The 20,544-nt window shown below is 45.3% G+C and overlaps 2 protein-coding genes across 3 annotated transcripts in view; one reads left to right on the top strand and one right to left on the bottom strand.

The window, feature by feature from the left end:
- The window catches only part of LOC118234391 (atrial natriuretic peptide receptor 1-like), a 79,216-nt gene that overhangs the window by 28,897 nt on the left and 29,775 nt on the right, over positions 1-20,544 (top strand). The window lies entirely within an intron of this gene.
- Positions 13,348-16,922, bottom strand: LOC118234392. The gene is made up of 2 exons (XM_035430888.1): positions 13,915-16,922; positions 13,348-13,588 (listed from the first exon to the last, which is right to left on the bottom strand). The coding sequence occupies exons 1-2, from the start codon at positions 16,360-16,362 to the stop codon at positions 13,484-13,486; spliced, it is 2,553 nt and encodes an 850-aa protein (XP_035286779.1). The 5' UTR covers positions 16,363-16,922; the 3' UTR covers positions 13,348-13,483.

Below are 20,544 nucleotides of genomic sequence, written 5' to 3'. Positions count from 1 at the left end.
GGCGCGAAAGAAACCGCCGCGGCGTGACGCTAGCGGAACAGGGCTAGCTGTTATTCCCCGCGGCTCAGAGGAAGCTGCGGGCCGCCATTTCCTGACAATTGTCGGTAATTTTCCCTGAAAGTCTGTAATTTCGGGAGCGTTTCAGGTGATTTAAGTGAGTTGGAAAGCTTGGCAGTATCCTGCCTCAAATGGCCCTGCACTCAAAATGGTTGCCCGGGTGATTTGAACAGGGGGTTTGAAGAGGCAAAGCACTCTGCTTTTTTTATGTAATAATTATAACTAATTATAGTAATAATATTGATAATAATTATTATAAAAATAATAATAATAATAAAAAATAAAAAATAATAATATTAAATGTGACCCTGACAACAATTTCCATGATGCTTTGATCACGGACATTTAAAAAGTTCCGATTTGCCCATCAAATGAAAAGATTTTTACTTTCAACTCCTCATGAGTACCTTGTTTTTTGTGTAACTGCATGTTAAAAAAGATGTACTTATCTGGACCTAGTCATCCAGTCATCTTTTGTGCATCTGTATTTTTAGATATATTTTTACATTTGTTAATGAAAATCTATTGATAGATTGCGTTTCAGAGGAACCAATAGCTGCAGCGCTGTTTTTTGAAAGAAGAATATCAGCCTTTCTCATGAACTGGACAGGGAGTACACGTTTTGATATGAGCATTCATGCCTGTCTCCATATAAATGGCTTACATCTAAACTTCTAAACGGAATTTCTACCACAGCGGTGAACACTCACAGAGATACTCACAGAGGTGAATACTCACAGAGATCCTCACAGAGGTGAACACTCACAGAGATACTCACAGAGGTGAACACTCACAGAGATACTCAGAGAGGTGAAAACTCACAGAGATACTCACAGAGGTGAACACTCACAGAGATACTCAGAGAGGTGAAAACTCACAGAAATACTCACAGAGGTGAATACTCACAGAAATACTCACAGAGGTGAACACTCACAGAGATACTCACAGAGGTGAATACTCACAGAAATACTCACAGAGGTGAACACTCACAGAGATACTCACAGAGGCAACACTCACAGAGATACTCAGAGAAGTGAACTCTCACAGAGGTGAATACTCAGAGGTGAACACTCACAGAAATACTAACAGAGGTGAACACTCACAGAGATACTCAGAGATGTGAACTCTCACAGAGGTGAATACTCAGAGGTGAACACTCACAGAAATACTAACAGAGGTGAACACTCACGGAGATAAACACTCTCAGAGGTGAACACTCACAGAAATACTTACAGAGGTGAACACTCACGGAGATAAACACTCTCAGAGGTGAATACTCACAGAGGTAAACACTCACAGAGGTGAATACTCACAGAGGTGGGGGGCATGGTTGCGCTGTGCTCTGCACTGTTGGACTCGAGTCCCAGTGGGCTGGGATCCTTTCTGCATGGACTACATGTTCTCCCCGTGTTCGCGTGGGTTTCCTCCTACAGTCCGACAACATTACATTGCATTTATCTGGCAGACGCTTTTATCCAAAGCGACGTACAAGTGCATACCAAAGTCATTGGAACAACTACAAAACGCAGGTACGATAAGGTACAACACTCATTATGTAGCAGTCATTCATAGCCATGGCCACAGCAAGTCCAGTTCGCACCGTAAGCATAGGCTAGGTCAGAAAGTAATGGCAAGTCAAACTAGGAGGCATGACATCGAGCTGCAACTTCAAGATAACGATGCAAGGCATGTATCCCAGGGACTGCACATGAAAATGAGCCTCTCTGACTAACACAGGCCCAATAACAGAAATGTTAATGTATATTGACCCTGTCAAAAAAACTCTTAAATTAAATATAAGTATAAATATAAACCTCTTTCTTTGAATGTCAAAATGTTGTGAGCTGTATTGTGAGAACAAATTCTCAGGAAAATTGAAATGTTGCTTCCTCAGGACTCCTTGGATTATTTGGAAAATTGTGTTCTCGGAATTCTTTCTTTGGAATTTAGACAAATATTGAATCTGGAATATTCAATTTTCCAAAATCATTCTTTTGTCAGTGATATTGATTTACCCCGTCATGTTTTTCTTTTTGTTACTGCCATTATCCTTGAGAGTAATGATTAATTATTGAGTGTTCTCTAAATTCGGTTATTTTTGAACCTGTTTCTCCAGCAGTTGACCTCTCAGGACCTCAAAGCTGAAGGACAAGTGATAACATACCCTTCCTTCACTGCTTGCATTTGTGTGTGTGTGTGTGTGTGTGTGTGTGAGAGAGAGAGACAGAGTGTGTGTGAGATTGTGTGTGTGTGAGACAGAGAGAGAGTGTGTGTGACCATGTGTGTGTGTGTATGTATGTGTGTGAGCGTGTGTATGTGTGTGTGAGTGAGAGAGAGAGTATGTATGTGAGTGTGTATGTGTTAGTGAGAGACATAGAGTGTGTGAGCATGTGTGTGTGTGAGAGAGAGTCAGAGTGTGTGTGAGCATTTGTGTGAGTATGTATGTGAGCATGTATGTGTGTGTGTATGTGTGTGAGAGAGAGAGCATGTATGTGAGTGTGCATGTGTATGCATGCGTGTGTGTGTGTGTGTTTGTGTGTGTCGGAGGGCACTCAGTGTGTGCTGTATTTAGTAGATGGCGTTCTGTTCTCCATTTGGAACGTTCTCCTGAAACAGCCTCATGCTGGCCGCGGTGTTGCTCTCAGGTCTGTGGGGTCCTTTCATCTTCCCTGATTTTTGTCTTTTCCGCCTCCTGGCGTCCTGAGGGCCCTCGTCTCCCCAGCCTCCGCTTCCAACCGCAAACCGAGTGTCTTTTTCCGTCCGGTCCGGCTCCAGTTTCAGATATGCGTGGTGAAAAAATATTTTCCCCATTTCCTGATTTCCTGTATTATCGCATTTTTGTCGCACTGAATGGCTTCATGTCATTGGACAAAATGTAATATCAGACAAAACTCAGTAAACACACAGAACACATTTTTTAAATTCTAATTTCGTTTATTTAATCAATCACCCACATAGTTACTCAATCAACCAATTAGCCAAATTTATTTGATAATTAGATTTGGCTGACTGAACAGTTCAGACTGTTTAAGGGGGCAATTACTTTTTCCCATGGGTGCTTTTTCATTAAATTAATGAAATAATAATGATCTGAAACTATTCAGTGTCAAATACGCAATAAAAGAGGAAATCAGGAAGCGGGCTTTTTCCACTGCACTGTATACTGAGCTCATTATTGTTTGGGACAAAGACTTTTTAAAAAATTTTAAAATCAAGAAAAAATATGTATTTATCCTAAACATTATGGAGTTCACTGTATATACATATATATGATCCATTCCCCTGTGCTATTACCTATTGCCAGAGTGCATCTGGCCATCAAGCAGAAACATTTCAGACAGATAAGATTAAAGTAGTTGAAACGGAGCTGAAAGCTCAGTGCACATTGCCTGAACAGTGCCTCATCGCCTAAAGTCCTCTCTGTTTCTTTTTATTTCTGTTTACTATATGCAGTGTGAGCAATGAGTCACACGCACATCTGAGTTCTTTCTGCTTCCTGTCCATTTCCCCCTTCCATTCAAGTCCACACCCCCACCCCAACTCCCACCTCTCCGTCTGTCCCCAACCCTTGCAGAAAAAATACGTACCCTTGTCTTAAAAAACTGTCTGGAATCAATGCTGCATTGTCAAACTCAATGCGTGGGATTTCTGATGATGAAATTGTTCTTTTTTTCTCTTTCATTTATTATACAAAATATAGTACACATCAACATTACATTTAAAACATTAATAAGACTATACAGAAATCGTGGAACATAAAATAATACAGAGTTACAATAATTCACAGTTTTTGCACGGTATGCCAATCAGCCCACAAGAGGGAAATGAATTCTGGATCTGGTGCTATGTAATGATGATGGAATTTGTAGCATAGAGTTAATTGAGCCACTTGGGACTAGTGATCAGTCTGCAGTTTGTTTTGATGTATTTTGGGAAATTAACAATGAATTTTAGACAAGCCAATTTTAACAAGATGCGAGCAATTTAAGTAATATTGACTGGGTGCAATTTCTTGACTGCAAGATTGTGAATGTAAAGTGGGGCAGGTTTAACAGGGTTATTCTTGAGGCACAATGTAAATGTATTCCAAAGGTAAGGAGAGATACACTGAAGAAGCAGTCTCCCCTGCGGATGAACAAAGCCATATGGGCTGGTTTGAGAAAAAAAACTGTACAAGATATATAAAAACGACTGAGAGTAATAAGGCAGAATATTGTAATATGTGTGTTAAAGTTAAAAAAGAACTACAGGAAGCTACGAGGCTCTTTGAAAGGCAAATTTCCCATGATGCTTAAAGTACTCCTAAACATTTCTTTCAGTACTATAGTAGGAAAAGGAAAGTGAAGGAGGATATCCAGTGCATCACAAATGAAGAACGACCATTTCTTTATAGGAATAAAGATATTTCTGATGCCTTAAATAGTTACTTTGTTGAAAGTTTTACTAGAGAAGAGGTTGCTAATAGACTGGAAGGCATATTCAGTACAGAATGTTTTAGCAGATATTGAGATAGAAGGTGAAGAAGTACTGGGTAAATTACATAAACTAAAGACAAATAAGGCAGCAGACACTGACGGCATACTGTATACCCAAGTGTACTCAAAGAGTTAGGCAAGATCATCTTTGAACTATTGGCAGGTATTTTTAGACAGTCTTTAGAAACTGGAGAAATACCTTAGGTATACTGGAAGCAAGGCTCGATAATACCAACACATAAGAAAGGGAACCATACTGATCCAGGACACTACAGGCCTGTCCGTTTAGCTTGCACCTCATGTAAAATACTGGAATCTGTCATTAGAGACCAGTTATACGTGTTTCTTGAAAATAACAACGTCCTAAGGGATAGCCAGCATGGTTTTCGTAAGGGAAGGTCATGCCTGACAAATCTTCTGGTAGTCTTTGAAGAAGCTACCAAGTGTCACAAGGCTTATGATATTCTATTCTTCTACGTAAATTTCCAAAAGGCATTTGATAAGGTAACACATGAGAGACTTAGCAAAATGAAGACAGTAGGAATCAGAGGACGTTTTTCAGAGTGGATTCAGACCTGGTTACAGGGTAGAACACAAAGTGCAGTAGGAAGGATATTGCCTGAGATTCTTCAGGCTGAGGTCTGTTAGTAGGAGGGGACATAAATGGAAAATAGCAAACGGTACTTTCCGTACAAACATTAGGAAGAATTTTTTCATGCAGAGAGTGGTCAATATGTGGAATAGCCTGCCAGATCACATAGTAGAGGCAGGGAATCCAGAGGTTTTCCTAGTGCTCTGTAGGTTATCAGAGCACTAGGTACAATTTAGTCAGGAAAATGGCAAGCAGTGTTGGGCTGAATGGCCTGTTCTCGTAATTGTTATGTTAAGTTACATTATGTACTGTACTTAACAAGGTGGGACTGAAGGGCCTGAAGTCCCTGCTTACCAGTTCGTCCATATATACGTACGTAATCATGCACTTATATGAAAGCACTCAACATGCAATATTCTACTTACACATTATAGGCATTTATCCAGAGTGACTTGGGCAACACTGCATTTATATTACATCCATTTACACAGCTACACATTATATACTGAAGCAATGCAGAGTAAGCACCTTGCTCAAGGGTACAACAACAGTGTCCAACCTGGAAATGGTGCAGCCTACAACCTTTCAATTACTAGACCAGCTCCCATTATACTACACTACGCCGCCTACACTACTGCATATGAGTATGTGCATATACACATTTGATGATTAAATTGTTCACGTGGGAGATGTGTTTCAGCAACATCCGCGTACATTTTACAAAAGTTTAGGTACAATATTCTTTCTTTTTTAAAGAAAGAAAAACGTAGCTCACAACCACTTCTGCGGCCAACTTCTCAAAAAAAGAAAAAAGAAAAAAAGGAAACAAGGCTTTTATTATAAGGCTATTAGCTGAGTTGGCAGCATTGCCCCTGTCCTCCCCCAAGCCCTTCCCCACCCCAGAATGAAAAAACAGCCCGAACACCAACAGGGATGTTGAACTCAAAATTTGATGTAACGTTAGCGGTCTGAAGTTTCAGGAGCTTCTACAGAGGTCATTAACGCTTCTTAAAACAGGGACTCTGCCATTTGTTGCAATAAAAGGAGAGAAAACAAACAAATGTGTACAAGTGAGTGCCTTTTGTAGGGGTGCCCCCGGCTCTCTGTGAGAGTGCTCAGTTTAAAGGTAGCGGACTGTGGCAAGGCATGTTTATTAGTATAGCACATTTCATACAAACTGTAATTCAAAGCACTTTAGATCAGATGGTAGAATAAAAGAACAGAATAAAAAGGCACAAAAATCTGAATAAAAAGGCATAATAAGAAGAAAAACAGATAAAAATGTTAAATTAAATTGTAAGAAAGGTGCAAAAAATACAGTGCCGGTTTTTCCCCAACATTTAATTTAAAGCTCTGTGGAGCTGTGTCCTCACCGTGGAGGGAGGACAGAAACTAGGGTGTTTTTGAGAAAACAGGGAGTTGCAGCTGAAATCACACTGTGTTGGGTCCTTTCCCTCCAGCCCTGCTGCTTGCTTCAAATACGTCCATGGAAACCCCCCCCCCCCCCCCCCCCCCCAGCCCCCCCAAACTTTATTTATGTAATGGAAACAGCCCCCGGCCCCCATCTGCAGTCTCAGGTTGGGGATTTTGCCATGTATGTTGTCAGGACCAAAGCTGTGTACTCTGGAGCACCGTGTACAGAAACTGATTAATTTCTGTTCCCTCTCCTCACGCCAGTGGAATGTGCTTTTGTGATCGCCGAAGGACGGCCCCGGCCTCCGTCCTCTTTCCTTTCTAAAAACCCGCGACTTCCGAAACCGAACAGGAATAGGTTTTCTTATTGCTGTTGCCCGCGCTGCGTGCGTTGGCTGCTCGGAGTGCTCTGCGGAGATTAAAACCAACTGGAAACTGTGACATCACTAGAACACAACGGGAGCAAAGAGCAGGAACGCACGACACAAAGGACTCATTTAAAAAAAATTTTAGTGGAGGCTTCAAATAGGGAAGTCACAATTCAAAGGCATTTAGTGAGTAATGTAAAAACGGAACATAATGCATCCATTGAAAACAAAATGAAGAAATCTGAAAACACTGCGAGCTAGCTTGTTTGCGGTTGCTAGGATGCTAAAAGCCATTTGTTTGTTGGAATGTTGTTTAGTGGTGGAAGCTAGATCTGTTCAAATATGCACAATAACATCAGCATAAACATGATTTTGCGAGAGATAATTTGTTTCTTTGGCAAGTAGCCATGGTATTGGTGGGATAAAGAACTGTAAGCAAGTCAGTTTCAGAATAAGCCCAGGATGATAAAGGTTGCACCGCTGCACCCTGTTTGGAAACAGTTGACTTATTCACCATATGCATCGCCTGCTCCGAGTCTGTTGCACAGAACTAAAGCGCAGTTAAACTATGGCAGCTGCAAGCACATGAGACAGTTAAAAAAACGATTTTCACACTTGAAAGAACAGCTCTCCTTTGGGAAAAAGGTAATCTGCGGATGGGCTTGACGCGATAATAACTTTGCGATTACCGCGGAGCTGAGAGGCGTGACAGCATCGTGATTTTTAGCCACAGATAAACTCCTTTTGGTGGCTTTCCAGTTACACTATGCTGTCTTGTGCTTTGTACAATCAGTTGTTTTGAAACGGCTACAGGGAAGGCACTCCAATAATTATTATGGGGTGGGTCAGTACCCAACGTTTATAAGATTTTTCTGGTTCTAGATACTTCTTTTTAAGTGGCCATTGTACTGGCTAGATCAGAAACATGTTCAATCTTGCTATATAAAGGGGGGGGGGGGGGGCGGTAGTGGCTCAGCCAGTGGGCGGGGTCAGTATCAAACTCGGGTCTTGCCATTGCTTGCAGGGCGCTAGGTCATTAGCCACAGGAGCGTTGTCCAGGGAGGGTGGGAATTCGGTTGGCGGGTTCTCCTGCGTCTCGCTGCACACGCCCGCGACCTCCTCCGCACGCTCCCTTAGAGCACGTTGACCGCGCGAGCTAGCTGGGCCGAGGGCCAGAGGGTTCGGGGCGGGGTTGGGGGTTGGGGGTGGGGGGTGGGGTGTGGGGGGGGGCGGGGGGGGGGGGGGGGGGGAGCGCTGGCTTGCGGGACAGCCGTTCGCAGGAGTTCACGGCGGCCAGAGGGCAGGCAATAAATACAGTTGGACTTTCAAAATTTGGGAGCAAAGGTTGAAAAAGTCCATCCGTTAATATGTCACAAAAACACTGATCTCACTCTGCCTACCATTTGGACCAAGGGCAGTTTATCCCTGAATACTTCTCTCGTGAAAACAGCACAAATCTCAAATAAAACTGAAGTTCCACTCTTCATGTGTCTATCTCTCTAACCCCCCTTTTTCTGCTCCTCTTTATCTCTCCCTCTCATTCTCATTCTCTCTCTCTCTTTCTCTCCCACTCATGTGAAATGGTAGTCATTATGCTGCCTAGACAATCATTACAGTCATTTTAAGTGGACAGTCATCAACACTCAGTACAAGTCCAACGCTGAGGCTGTTGCCGCCATTATGTGATCAATCGCCAAACCTAGCGGGCAGCCATGATGTTCTTTGTCTAATGTTTCTAGGGGGTGAAATTAATCACACTTGTGTGGGTTGATGTACAGGGGCTTTTACAATGTACAAAATTAGCTGCAATGCAAATGTTTTCATTTATTTCAATGAAAATGTTGACAAACATTATTACTGAAAATTTGTGGAGGGCTACCCCAAAAAAAAGGTCCAGCTTACATAAAACACTTCAAGGATGCTGTGAACTTTCCAGTAAGACGTCCTTCTGGTTGTGAGATGGCTTTATGACTAGAACCTTCCCAGAAAAATGGTACAATGTGATGTTTTTCTCAAGAGGAGAAAGTGCATGAATGTCTATGGTCCAGTGAAATCCCTACTGTCTATGGCCTCCTTGAATGTCTATGCTCCAGTCAAAAGCTTGTTATCTATAGCCCCCTTGAACGTCTATGGTCCAATAAAAACCTAGCTATCTATAGCCGTCTTGCCCTCTATGCACAATCAATAGCGCTCAGATTGCAATGAAACAGGAGGAGCCAATTGGATGGAAAGAGAGGGAGGAGGGAAGAAGGAACACAAGGGGAGGAAATGAGAGAGAGCGAAAGTGTGTGTGTGTGTATGTGTGTATCTATACTTGCATATGTGTATGGGGGGTTGTCACTCTTTTTTTTCTTTTTCCCCTCTTCTGGTTGTAGGGGTCTGTTTGTAATTTTGTGTATCCCATTGCTTTTGCAAACACAAGTTCACTTGTCATGCAAATAAAGAGCATTTGAATTTGAATTTGAGAGAGAGAGTGAGAGAGAGAGAGAGAGCGAGAGAGAGAAGTTTTCATCAATAAACTGTCCTTGGTCCACATTGACATGAGAGGGGTATGAGAGGGATCCTGTGACTCACTGGCTTCTGTGTCAGGGACTAAAGGGATGACAGCCATAGGAAATGCACTCAAAATAAACAGAGAGGGGGGGGGGGGGATTTTGTAAAAAAATTTTTAAAAATTCAAGCGGGGAATAAAATTGCTTGATTTTGAGTGCCTTTGACTGGTGGCCAGGGTTGCTGGTCTTTTGAGGAGAAAGCAGAAGAAGAAGAATACTTCTGTTGCCACAAACCGAGGAACATGCATTCGCACTACATTATGTTTCTGCACTGAACAGAGACCCTCTTCCAGGGCGACTTACACGGACAGCACTGTCATGTGCAGCCTGTGTATTTCACCGGCTGAATATTTTATTGGAGCAATTCAGGTTAAGTTCCCTGCCTGAGGGTAAGACCGCAGTGCTCTAGCTGGGGATTGAACCCACCACCTTGGAGGTTCTAGGGCAGATCAATTCAATTCAATTCAAAAATGCTTTATTGGCATGACGTATATATATACACGTTGCCAAAGCATGAGTAGAGCAAACAGAAACATATGAATATAACATTTTAAAAAATTAATTTTAAAAAAGGAGGCTGTGTCATTGCTTATGTCTTATTATTACTCCCTGTCCCTCAGTTTGTGGCTAGTGGCAATGTATTGCACAGCCAAAGCCACACATTCCCTCCTCTCTCCCAAGAGGAACGACAGCTTCTCTACCTCTGAAAGTTCCTCGAATTGAGGGCAGATTTCTTTTTATTTTAACGAAGTACTGTCGTCTTGCCTCACTTTACTTTTCACATTGTGTGAGGAAATGAAGCTGTCTCTACCTCCTGAATATTACACAGTGAGCACAACCTGTCCTTTCTGGGCAGCCAGGTCTGCCAGTGTCTGCCACTGTCTGCCGACCTCAATGGCCAGGTTGTGGTCACTGAATCTATATTTTATCAATGTTTTTGCTTCTTTCTGCCACAGTGTACTCTCTTTTTAGGGCCCGATACCACTCTGATTTGCTATGTGTTTTTGTTTGTGTGTCCCAATAATTTTTTTGCTATAATTTGGTTGACACTAATCAATTGTGCAGAGCTGTCTTGGGGCTGCTTTGTGTTAGGGGTTGTTTGTGAACTAAGCCTCAAGACTAGCTGGCTGAGGTGGCTCTTATCTGGGCTCATCTCTTGGCATTTCAGGGCCTTGTAATGATACGAGTGGGGGTTGCTGTTTTTTGAGGTGATTCTGAAATCTAACCGCTCTTTTTTGGATATGAATCAATAGTGGATATTGGCCTAATTCTGCCCTGCATGCATTGTTTGGTACTTTTCTCTGTACACGGAGGATGTTCTGCATGCAGGGTTTCTATGGGGGGTTTGTCCCATTTTGCAAAGTCTTGTTCTGTGGGCGAACCCCACACTTCACTGCCATATAATGCAATTGGTTGAATGACTGATTGGAATATTTTAAGCCTAATTTTGATTGACAGTATAATTTGGGAATTTCTCTTTATGGCATAGAATGCCCTACGTGCTTTCTCCTTCAGTTCATTTACCGCCAAGAGAAAGCTTCCTGTTGAGATTATTTTCAGGCCTAAATAAGTGTAACTGTTAGTATTTTATATTGTTTTATTTGCTAATATGAATCTGTATTTGTTTCCCTGAGATCTGGATCTTCTTTGAAAAGTCATAATTTTGGTTTTAGTCATATTCACTGTCAGGGCCCAGGCTTTACAGGCATTTGGCAGTGTTTGACAGTGTTTCTCTACCAGGTCCAGGCTCTGCTGCAGTCCATGCTCAGTGGGCAACAGCAGAACCAGGTCATCTGCATAGAGAAGGAATTTGATTTCTTTATCATCAAGGGTGAGTCCGGGTGCTGCAGATTGTTCCAACACTGTCGCCGATTCATTGAAATAAATGTTGAACAGAGCGGGACTCAAGCTGCAGCCCTGCCTCACTCCCCGCCCCTGGGAGAAGAATTCTGTTCTTTTGTATCCAATTTTGACTTCGCATTTGTTTCTGGTGTACATTGATTTGATTATATTGTATACCCCTACACCACTTTGGATATGTGTATAGAACAGACCGTTGTACCAAATTGAATCAAAGGCCTTCTTGAAATCTATAAAACAGGCAAAAATATAGTTTTTATTTTTGTTGACATGTTTTTCTACTAGTGTGTATAGGGTGTTGTGGCAGGCTCACGGGTGTGGGGTTTCCACGTCACCAATTCAATAACTAAACAATCACACGAAACACGACTGGAGTGAAATAGGGGGATTTATTTAGGGAAAATTTACACAAGGAGGGGAAGGGGAAATTCAGCAACCAATCCAAAGTCCACAATCCGTTCTCGTTGTCCTTTTCCGTAATCCAGGGATATCCAAAAACCAGGTCCTCAGCCAAAACAGTTCGGTACACAGCGGGGTTAGTCAAACAGTCCGGGTCACAACAGGTAATCACACAGATAATTTTCGCTCTCTCTTACTCTCCACAACACGCGTTTCCCTCACGGTACTTTGCCCCGTTTGTTCACTTCGCTTCCCCTTTTATCCCTCTGCCCTTAATGGCTTAATTAGGCCCAGGCTTGCCTCGTTGGAGCAGGAAGTCCATATAAGGCTCGGGGGTGGAGCCAGCGGGCGGCAACGTATCTGCCCTCAATTACTACTCCCCTCACCTCTCCCTGCCGTCTGCCACACACCCCCCCCCTCAGCTCCGACCGGGAGGGAGGGGCGGTCCAGCTCCCTAGAGCATCCCTCCTGGAGAGGGCATCGGCATTTCCATGTGCTGCACCTGATCTGTGGATGACAGAGAATGCAAAGGGTTGTAAGGATAGGAACCAGCGGGTGACCCGGGCGTTACTGTCCTTATTACGTGACATCCAAACCAGTGGTGCATGGTCCGTTACGAGGGTGAAGTGCCGTCCCAATAGGTAATACTTCAGCGTTTCCAGGGCCCACTTGATCGCTAGACATTCTTTCTCCACAGTGGAATATCTTTGCTCCCGTGGTAACAGCTTCCGGCTAATGTATACGACTGGGTGTTCCTCACCTTCTTGTAGCTGTGATAGGACGGCCCCCACCCCTGTTTCGGACGCATCGGTCTGCACCACCAGTGGTTTGGAGAAGTTTGGAGTCACCAGCACGGGTCCAGAACACAGTGCTCCCTTTAAGTCCTGGAAGGCCTTCTCCGCCTCCTCGGTCCATATCACCTGGGCGGGCAGACGGCTCCTGGTCAGATCCGTCAGGGGGCTGGCTCGGGAGGCAAAGTTGGGAACAAATCTCCGGTAGTAGCTCGTCAACCCCACAAACGTGCGTACTTGCTTCTTGGTGCGGGGGCGTGGCCAGTCCCGAATCGCCTCCACTTTCTTCACCTGGGGTTTTACACATCCCCTCCCGATCGTGTACCCCAGGTACTCAGCCTCCCGTAGGCCGAGTCGACATTTTTTTGGGTTAGCTGTTAGCCCCGCCCCCCTTAAGGCCTGTAAAACCGCATTCACCTGGTTTAGGTGGATCTCCCACTCGTTCCCGTGGATTACAATATCGTCAAGGTAGGCTGCGGCATACTCACGATGGGGACGGAGAACCTGGTCCATCAACCTCTGGAAGGTGGGTGGGGCCCTGTGCAATCCAAAGGGCAGCTTTCTGTAGTGGAACAGCCCATCAGGGGTGGCAAAAGCAGTTTTCTCCCGTGCCTCGGGAGCTAAGGACACCTGCCAATAACCCTTTGTCAGGTCAAGTGTGCTGATAAACCGGGCGGTCCCCAGCCGTTCTATTAGTTCATCAATTCGGGGCATCGGGTAGGCATCGAACTTCGAGATTTCATTCAATTTTCTAAAATCATTACAGAAGCGAATGGTGCCGTCTGGTTTCGGCACCAACACTATGGGGCTGCACCACTCACTATTTGACTCTTCGATGATTCCTGCTTCCAACATCATCTTTACCTCGTCCCTTATGGCGTCTCTCCTCGCTTCTGGTATGCGGTAGGGTCTCAATTTTACCTTTTTCCCAGGTTCAGTGATGATGCGGTGCTGTACCAGATCGGTGTGTCCCGGTTCACTGGAGAACACATCCTGGTTCTGGCCGACCAACTCCCTCAGCTCTTGCTTCTGTGCTTGGCTCAGCTGCTCCCCCAGTGGCACCTCCACAGGCTTGGTCTCTGTAGTAGCTTTCTTCGGGGGAATAGAGTATAGTACCTCACGTGCATTCCATTTTTTCAACAAATTCACATGGTAAATCTGGGTCAGATGCCTACGCCCCGGCTGTCTGACCCTATAATTAACCTCACCCACCTTCTCAAGGATCTCATATGGCCCGTTCCATCGGGCCAAAAACTTACATTCTGTGGTGGGGACCAACACCAACACTTTGTCGCCTGGCTGGAAGTCTCTTCGTTGCGCCCCTCTGTTGTACACCCGCGCTTGGGCCTCCTGTGCCTCCTGCATGTGTTCTCGTACCAGGGGCCACAGGGTTGCCATCCGGTCTCTCATGTCTTCCACGTGTTCCACCATGGTTCGATGGGGCGACGGTTGCTGTTCCCAGGCTTCTTTAGCCACGTCCAGTAGTCCTCGGGGTCGTCTCCCGTACAGGAGTTCAAAGGGAGAGAAACTTGTTGAAGCTTGGGGCACTTCTCGGATCGAGAACATCAGGTAGGGTAGTAGCTGGTCCCAATTCCTCCCGTCCGCCTCCATCACCTTCTTTAGCATCTGTTTTAGGGTTCGATTGAATCTTTCCACCAATCCATCGGTCTGCGGGTGGTACACTGAGGTGCGCAACTGGGTTATTTTCATTAGCTTGCAGAGATCCTTCATGATTCGCGACATGAACGGGGTTCCCTGGTCGGTTAATATCTCGTCGGGGATGCCGACTCGGGAGAACAGCATGACTAGCTCCCGTGCGATTCCCTTGGTAGCCATGGTGCGCAGGGGGATGGCTTCTGGGTACCTGGTGGCATAATCCAAAATCACCAGTATGTATTGGTGACCTCGGCTGCTCTTGGGTAGAGGTCCTATCAGGTCCATTGCGATCCTGCTGAAAGGGACTGAAAGGATGGGTAGGGGAATTAAGGGGCTACGAAAGTGTGGTTTTGGAGCCACCTGTTGGCACTCCGGGCAACTGCGGCAGTAATCTTCCACTGCCCTCTTCGCACCAGGCCAGTAAAATCGTGCCTTGATCCGGTCTAGGGTCTTCTCCACCCCTAGGTGGGCCCCAAGAAGGTGGGAGTGCGCCAACTGCAGGACAGTTTGTACGAAGGGTCGGGGCACCAACAACAATTCCAAACATTCGTCGTTTTTCTTCACCACCTGATACAACAATTTCTTCTTTATCGAAAAATGAGGGTACGTAATCTGACTTACCCCCTCGATAGGCTTTCCATCCACCACTGTCACCTGCTGGAGAGCGCTGGCCAGGTTGGAATCCTCCAACTGGGCCGTCCCAAACCGGCCCATTAGAGAGGCGGGCTCTGGCGCCACCTCGTGATCCATTGGGAATATGCTGTCCAGACTCTCCTCACCTTCCTCCAGTCTTGCATCACCTGCGTCGTCCTCAGAGAGGGGTTCTGTTGACGCCTGGGGGTCCACTTCCTGGAATCCACACATCTGGCTATCACCCCTTCTGGTGTCCCTCCCGCCTCTCCGGCTTCCTCCTCCCTTTTGGTTCCCTCGTCTCCCCACGTCTCCGGACATACTGGCCCACAGTGGACGGAACATCGGGGAATCTCTCCCGATAAGGACCGGCACCGGTAGGTTTGGGACGACTCCCGCTGGTCCCGTGTGTTGTCCCTTTGTGGTCTGTAGGTGGAGGAGTGTGGTAGGGTAGTTCTTAGTTTCACCGTGTATACATGTGATGGCCACGGTGTCAGTCAGGTTCGGGGACTGGGCGTAGTCGGGGCGGATCAGGGTCACCATACTCCCGGAGTCCAAAAGTGCTGTGGTGTCCTTTCCATTGGCCCTTACCGGGGTAACAGGGGTAGGACTACTTTCCTCCGCCCAGCATGTCATCAGCAACCCGCAGGGACGCCCGGTGGCTACCTCACTGGCTGAGGCCGAAGGCATCTGGACATCACGGTTTGGACAGCTCCAGGCGATGTGTCCCGGCTCACCACACCCGTAGCACTTCCTGCCGTCTGTGTTCAGGAAGGGGCGTCGTCTCGGGGAGCTGACCATCGGGGTCCCTCCATCCCTGGTCGTGGTCCAGGCCTGGTCCTCCGTCCTTTTCCGCTCTTTCGGGCGAGTGGAGGGTTCCGCCTTCAGTGGTCGTCCGCTGCGCAGGACCTCCAAAGCCACCTGTTGACCTTCCACCAGTTCCACCAGCTGATCCGCGCTCTGTGGGTTAGCTTGGCTTGCCAACTTCTTAGCTTCAAATGGGAGAGAGCGTAGAAATTTATCTATGACCACTTTCTCGAGGGGCGTGGTCGTCAGTGGTTCCGCCGTTAGCCAGCTCTTGGTCAGCCTAATCAGATCATGCATTTGTGATCGGGGGGACGCTGTGGCATCATACGTCCAATCATGGAACCGTTGCGCCCGGCCGATCAGTGTGTAACCATACCGGCGCAGGATCTCCTTTTTCAGCCCCTCATAGTGCGTCGCCTGTTCAGCCGTCAGATCCTGATAGGTCTTCTGTGCCGCGCCTGACAGGAAGGGTGCTAGCAGGCTGGCCCATTGCGCCTGGGGCCATTTCTCCCTAGCCGCCGTCCTCTCAAAGGCTTGGAGGTAAGCCTCGATGTCATCAGCTTCTGTTAGTTTCAGCAGAAACATACTGGGTTTAGGATGGGAGACTGCTGCGCCTGCAGCCACGGCAGCATGGGCGGCTGTTAGCTGGCTGAGTTCAGCTCGCAGGAGAGCGGTCTGCTGACGCTGTTCCTCCAGCAACTCCCGATGCATAGCCTGCTGCGCTATGTTGGTCTCCACTAGTTGCTTCACTAAGGCTTCCATTATGCTCCGTGTCTGTTTAGTTATTGAGCTTGGGTAGTGCCCGCATTCTCCACCATATGTGGCAGGCTCACGGGTGTGGGGTTTCCACGTCACCAATTCAATAACTAAACAATCACACGAAACACGACTGGAGTGAAATAGGGGGATTTATTTAGGGAAAATTTACACAAGGAGGGGAAGGGGAAATTCAGCAACCAATCCAAAGTCCACAATCCGTTCTCGTTGTCCTTTTCCGTAATCCAGGGATATCCAAAAACCAGGTCCTCAGCCAAAACAGTTCGGTACACAGCGGGGTTAGTCAAACAGTCCGGGTCACAACAGGTAATCACACAGATAATTTTCGCTCTCTCTTACTCTCCACAACACGCGTTTCCCTCACGGTACTTTGCCCCGTTTGTTCACTTCGCTTCCCCTTTTATCCCTCTGCCCTTAATGGCTTAATTAGGCCCAGGCTTGCCTCGTTGGAGCAGGAAGTCCATATAAGGCTCGGGGGTGGAGCCAGCGGGCGGCAACGTATCTGCCCTCAATTACTACTCCCCTCACCTCTCCCTGCCGTCTGCCACAGTGTAAATATGGTCAGTTGTCCAGTGTTTAGGAAGACTTTTGCTCAAGACATTGTGCTCAATAAGGAAGTCTTGAAGTCTTGTTTGTTTATTATGCTACATAGAACCTTCCCCAGATTACTGTTCACACAAATGCCTAGGTAGTTATTTGGGTCTAATTTGTCTCCACTTTTAAATATAGAGGTAATCAATCCTTGATTCCAGACGTCAGGGAAATGACCCACGCTCAGAACCAAATTGAATAGCTTTAAAATAGACTTTTGTAGTATTCGGTTGCTGTTTTTTAGCATTTCATTTAAAATGCCATCTAGCATGCTGGTTTTTCCAGATTGGAGCATGTGAAGTTTCCTTCTCGGTGATTGGGGTGTCCAACGGATTCTGATTGTTTTTAATGCTTAATTCGAGTTTGTTTAATTTTTCGCAGATCTCTTTTTGTTCTAAATTATTTTGATGTGATAAGGCGTAAATCTGGGTTTGTTGATCTCTGTGTTTCTGATTAGATAATTGTCTTAAGTTTTTTCCTTATTTCTTTGCAATCTTTGTCAAACCATGTTTCAGCTTCGATCTTTTTGGGGGAATAATTTTTTTTTCTTTAGATTTGATGTTAAAACTGCCTTTTCAAATATTTTATTTACATTTTTGACTGTCGTCTTTATTCTGAGGGTATAGAAACCAGAAAGGTATCTAATAGCATTTCAATTGCTTGATTATTGATTGCTTTCTGATATTCCTCTGTGCCATTTGGCTCCCAACTGTGGGTTTGTTTGATGTTGTACAGCTTACTGGGATGGTTGTGGGTGCTGGTGTTAGGTTCTGTCCTTTTGAGACTGTGATTTCGCTGTGGTCGGACAGAGGGGTTAGCGGCTTGACGATAAATGGTCTGAGAGAGAATAGATCCAGGTCTGTGACCGCAAAATCTACTGTACTGTTACCAAGAGGTTAGCTGCAGGTGCATCTTCGCAAAGAGTCACCTCGTATCCTACCATTGACAATATATAGACCCAGGTCATGACAGAGCTGCAGTAGATGTCTGCCGTTTTTATTGATATGGTGGTCAGAGTTATTTCTGGGTAAGTTTATTACATTGTTTGGTAAATTTTATCTAAATAGGTGCTTATTCCCTTTCTTATTGATAAGATCAACTGTGTGCCTGTCCGGGCATTTAGGTCCCCACAGATCAGCACATTTCCTTGGGCCTGGAAATGGCTGATTTCACTGTGGAGGTTGGGGAATGTGTCCTCCTTGTAGTACGGAGAGTCGGAGGGTGGGACATAGATTGCATATAAGTCTAGGTCATTTTTTGATGTGATACATTTTTTGCTTATTTTTAACCAAATATTTGATTCCATTTTTTTATGTCTGTGATGTAGTTTTTGAGCTCTGATTCAAACCAAATTAGTATACAGTACCAGTCAAAAGTTTTTAAAGCAGTTTTTTCATGATTAAAAATGCTTTAAACTGTATAAACTTGTCTATAAACACTTAATATTTAATTATATGATATATGTACTTATATAAGCAGATAATCTTAAGTGGATTGCATTCGAAAGTTTGATTTTTAAATGAAAATGGAAATCTTGTAAGCTCATTGAGAGGGAGGGGGTGTGCATTGTTTTGTTATTTAAATATCTTGGTACGTATTGGTGTTCATGATCACATCTATCTTAACAGGTGCTCCAGGACCTGTAGAATTGTTCATATTTAAAAAAAAATAAAGACCACCTGCCATATTTCAAAATGCATGAGGTATATTCCCACATCATTTTCACCACATGCAGTACCGTATATTTCCAATGGAGGGTAGAAGGGTGAAACTGATGTTGCTTTCCAATGCCGTGCTAATGATCTTTGTTGCATTTTCTGAACTGGCTGCATGGAAGCAAATTTATCAGTTTCATTGATGTTTGACATTTTCACGAGGGAACGTCTCTCCCTGCCCAGTTGAGTTCCTGCAGGTTTTAGCTATGGAAACTGCCCTCACTACTGAGTCAACAACCACCAAAGTTGCTCAAAGGAAAGAGCTGCCTAGCAAGGTGGTAAAAAGCTTTTTTTTTTTTGTCCTTGTGATTTCCATTGGGTCCCATATGCATCCTTCAACATAATTCAGCCAGTCGAATATGATATTTTCACCACAATTTGGATCGGATTTTCATCTCGGGCTGAATCCGTAATTCATAAGTCAGTTTTATGAATTATGGATGCCACCCACGATGCACCCCCATCGTTTATGTTTGCGAGGATCTGTTCATCGCCGCCTTGTCCTCGCCTACGTGCCTGACGCCCACCTCTCGCCGCGGCGGGTTTTTGTGTTTTTAATCAACGGGAGAACTGTGCTGGGCCTTGATGGCAGCGCAGAACGACGAGAGGTCTTTTGTTGAGTAACTGACGGGAAGGGAGGACGGGTGCATTGTGTGCTAACCTGCGAGTCAGGCAGCGTGACTGCGAAACGGACATCCCGTTAGCCTACGTCAGGGAGAATTTTGCATTATGGGCAGCACTTCAGGGTTGCAACTGTTGTCTGTGTCAGCACAATCCCTCCGCTTGTTTTCTACAGTTAACAGTCGTGAAGTTGTTGATGTCTGTAACTTGTTTGTCTGCTGTCTTGTGTCACTTTGTGACTTTGTGTTTCATGTCAGGTCCCCCTTGCGAAAGAGATTACGATCTCAATGGGGGGTTTTCCTCGCTAAATAACTAAAGGTTAAATAAGAAGTAAATAAATACAGTTCTGTTCCGTTCCTCTGAGACCTACGCCTAACTGTGTAGATATAGTTACAATGCACTGAAATGCTTTAGGCTGCCATCACACTGGACACGCTTTGTAGGCTAGAAAACGCGAGGCGCACAGCCTCTCTTAATTTTATGATGTAAAAAACATACGGACCAAATTGTAATGAAATCCAATCTTTTATCCTCTTCTGTGGCGCTCAGAGACAAAAATCTGCGTCTGGACAGTAATTAGTCAACATTTTAGACATTTTAGAGTTTAAAAGTACTGTTCGGAAAATAATTCCATTTTGTCTGGGTAAGTTCATAGTTTTGAATGAGATTTTTTGGCACCACAGGCTTACTTAAAGGCTGTACTGCAGGAGTTCACGAGCTTCACAGAGAATGGCAACCCCTGGTCCCCCTGTACTGGACAACAGAGAAAAGAATGACTGTAATGTAGGGCTGCTTTTTTTTCTCAGAGCGCTTTCAAAATTGGATCATTTCCTGTTCCTTGCGCACCCGAAAGCCCGCTGCGCAATAGCCCCGTAGAAAACGCTTCGAACTCGTAGAAAATAATTAAGGAAAGGCGCCCCCAACCGCTAAAGTGCGTCCAGTGCGATCGCGGCCTAAACTGCCACATTAGGCGCAGAGCAGCGCCGAGAGCTGGGAAGCTCCGCGGGAGGAGAATGAGAAAATGCTCGAGCGCAGCAGGCTCAAATTCTGCCACAAATTCAAAGCCCATTCAGACGAGCACAAAAGCGGTGCGTGAAATCACCCACGGAACGTGGCATTGTGGGTAAAGGCGCCGGCACACTCAAAACTAAATCGAACTTTTTTGCTCCAAAACGACCCGTTTCAAACGAGAGAGGAGCGAAAACAGGCGGTTTTTTCAGGCTGGTGCACCGCCCCCCAG

The sequence above is a fragment of the Anguilla anguilla genome, chromosome 8, assembly GCF_013347855.1.
Source record: "Anguilla anguilla isolate fAngAng1 chromosome 8, fAngAng1.pri, whole genome shotgun sequence".
Lineage (NCBI taxonomy): Eukaryota > Metazoa > Chordata > Actinopteri > Anguilliformes > Anguillidae > Anguilla > Anguilla anguilla.
Note: the sequence above shows the minus strand (reverse complement) of the source record. Positions and strands in the feature narration are given on the sequence as shown.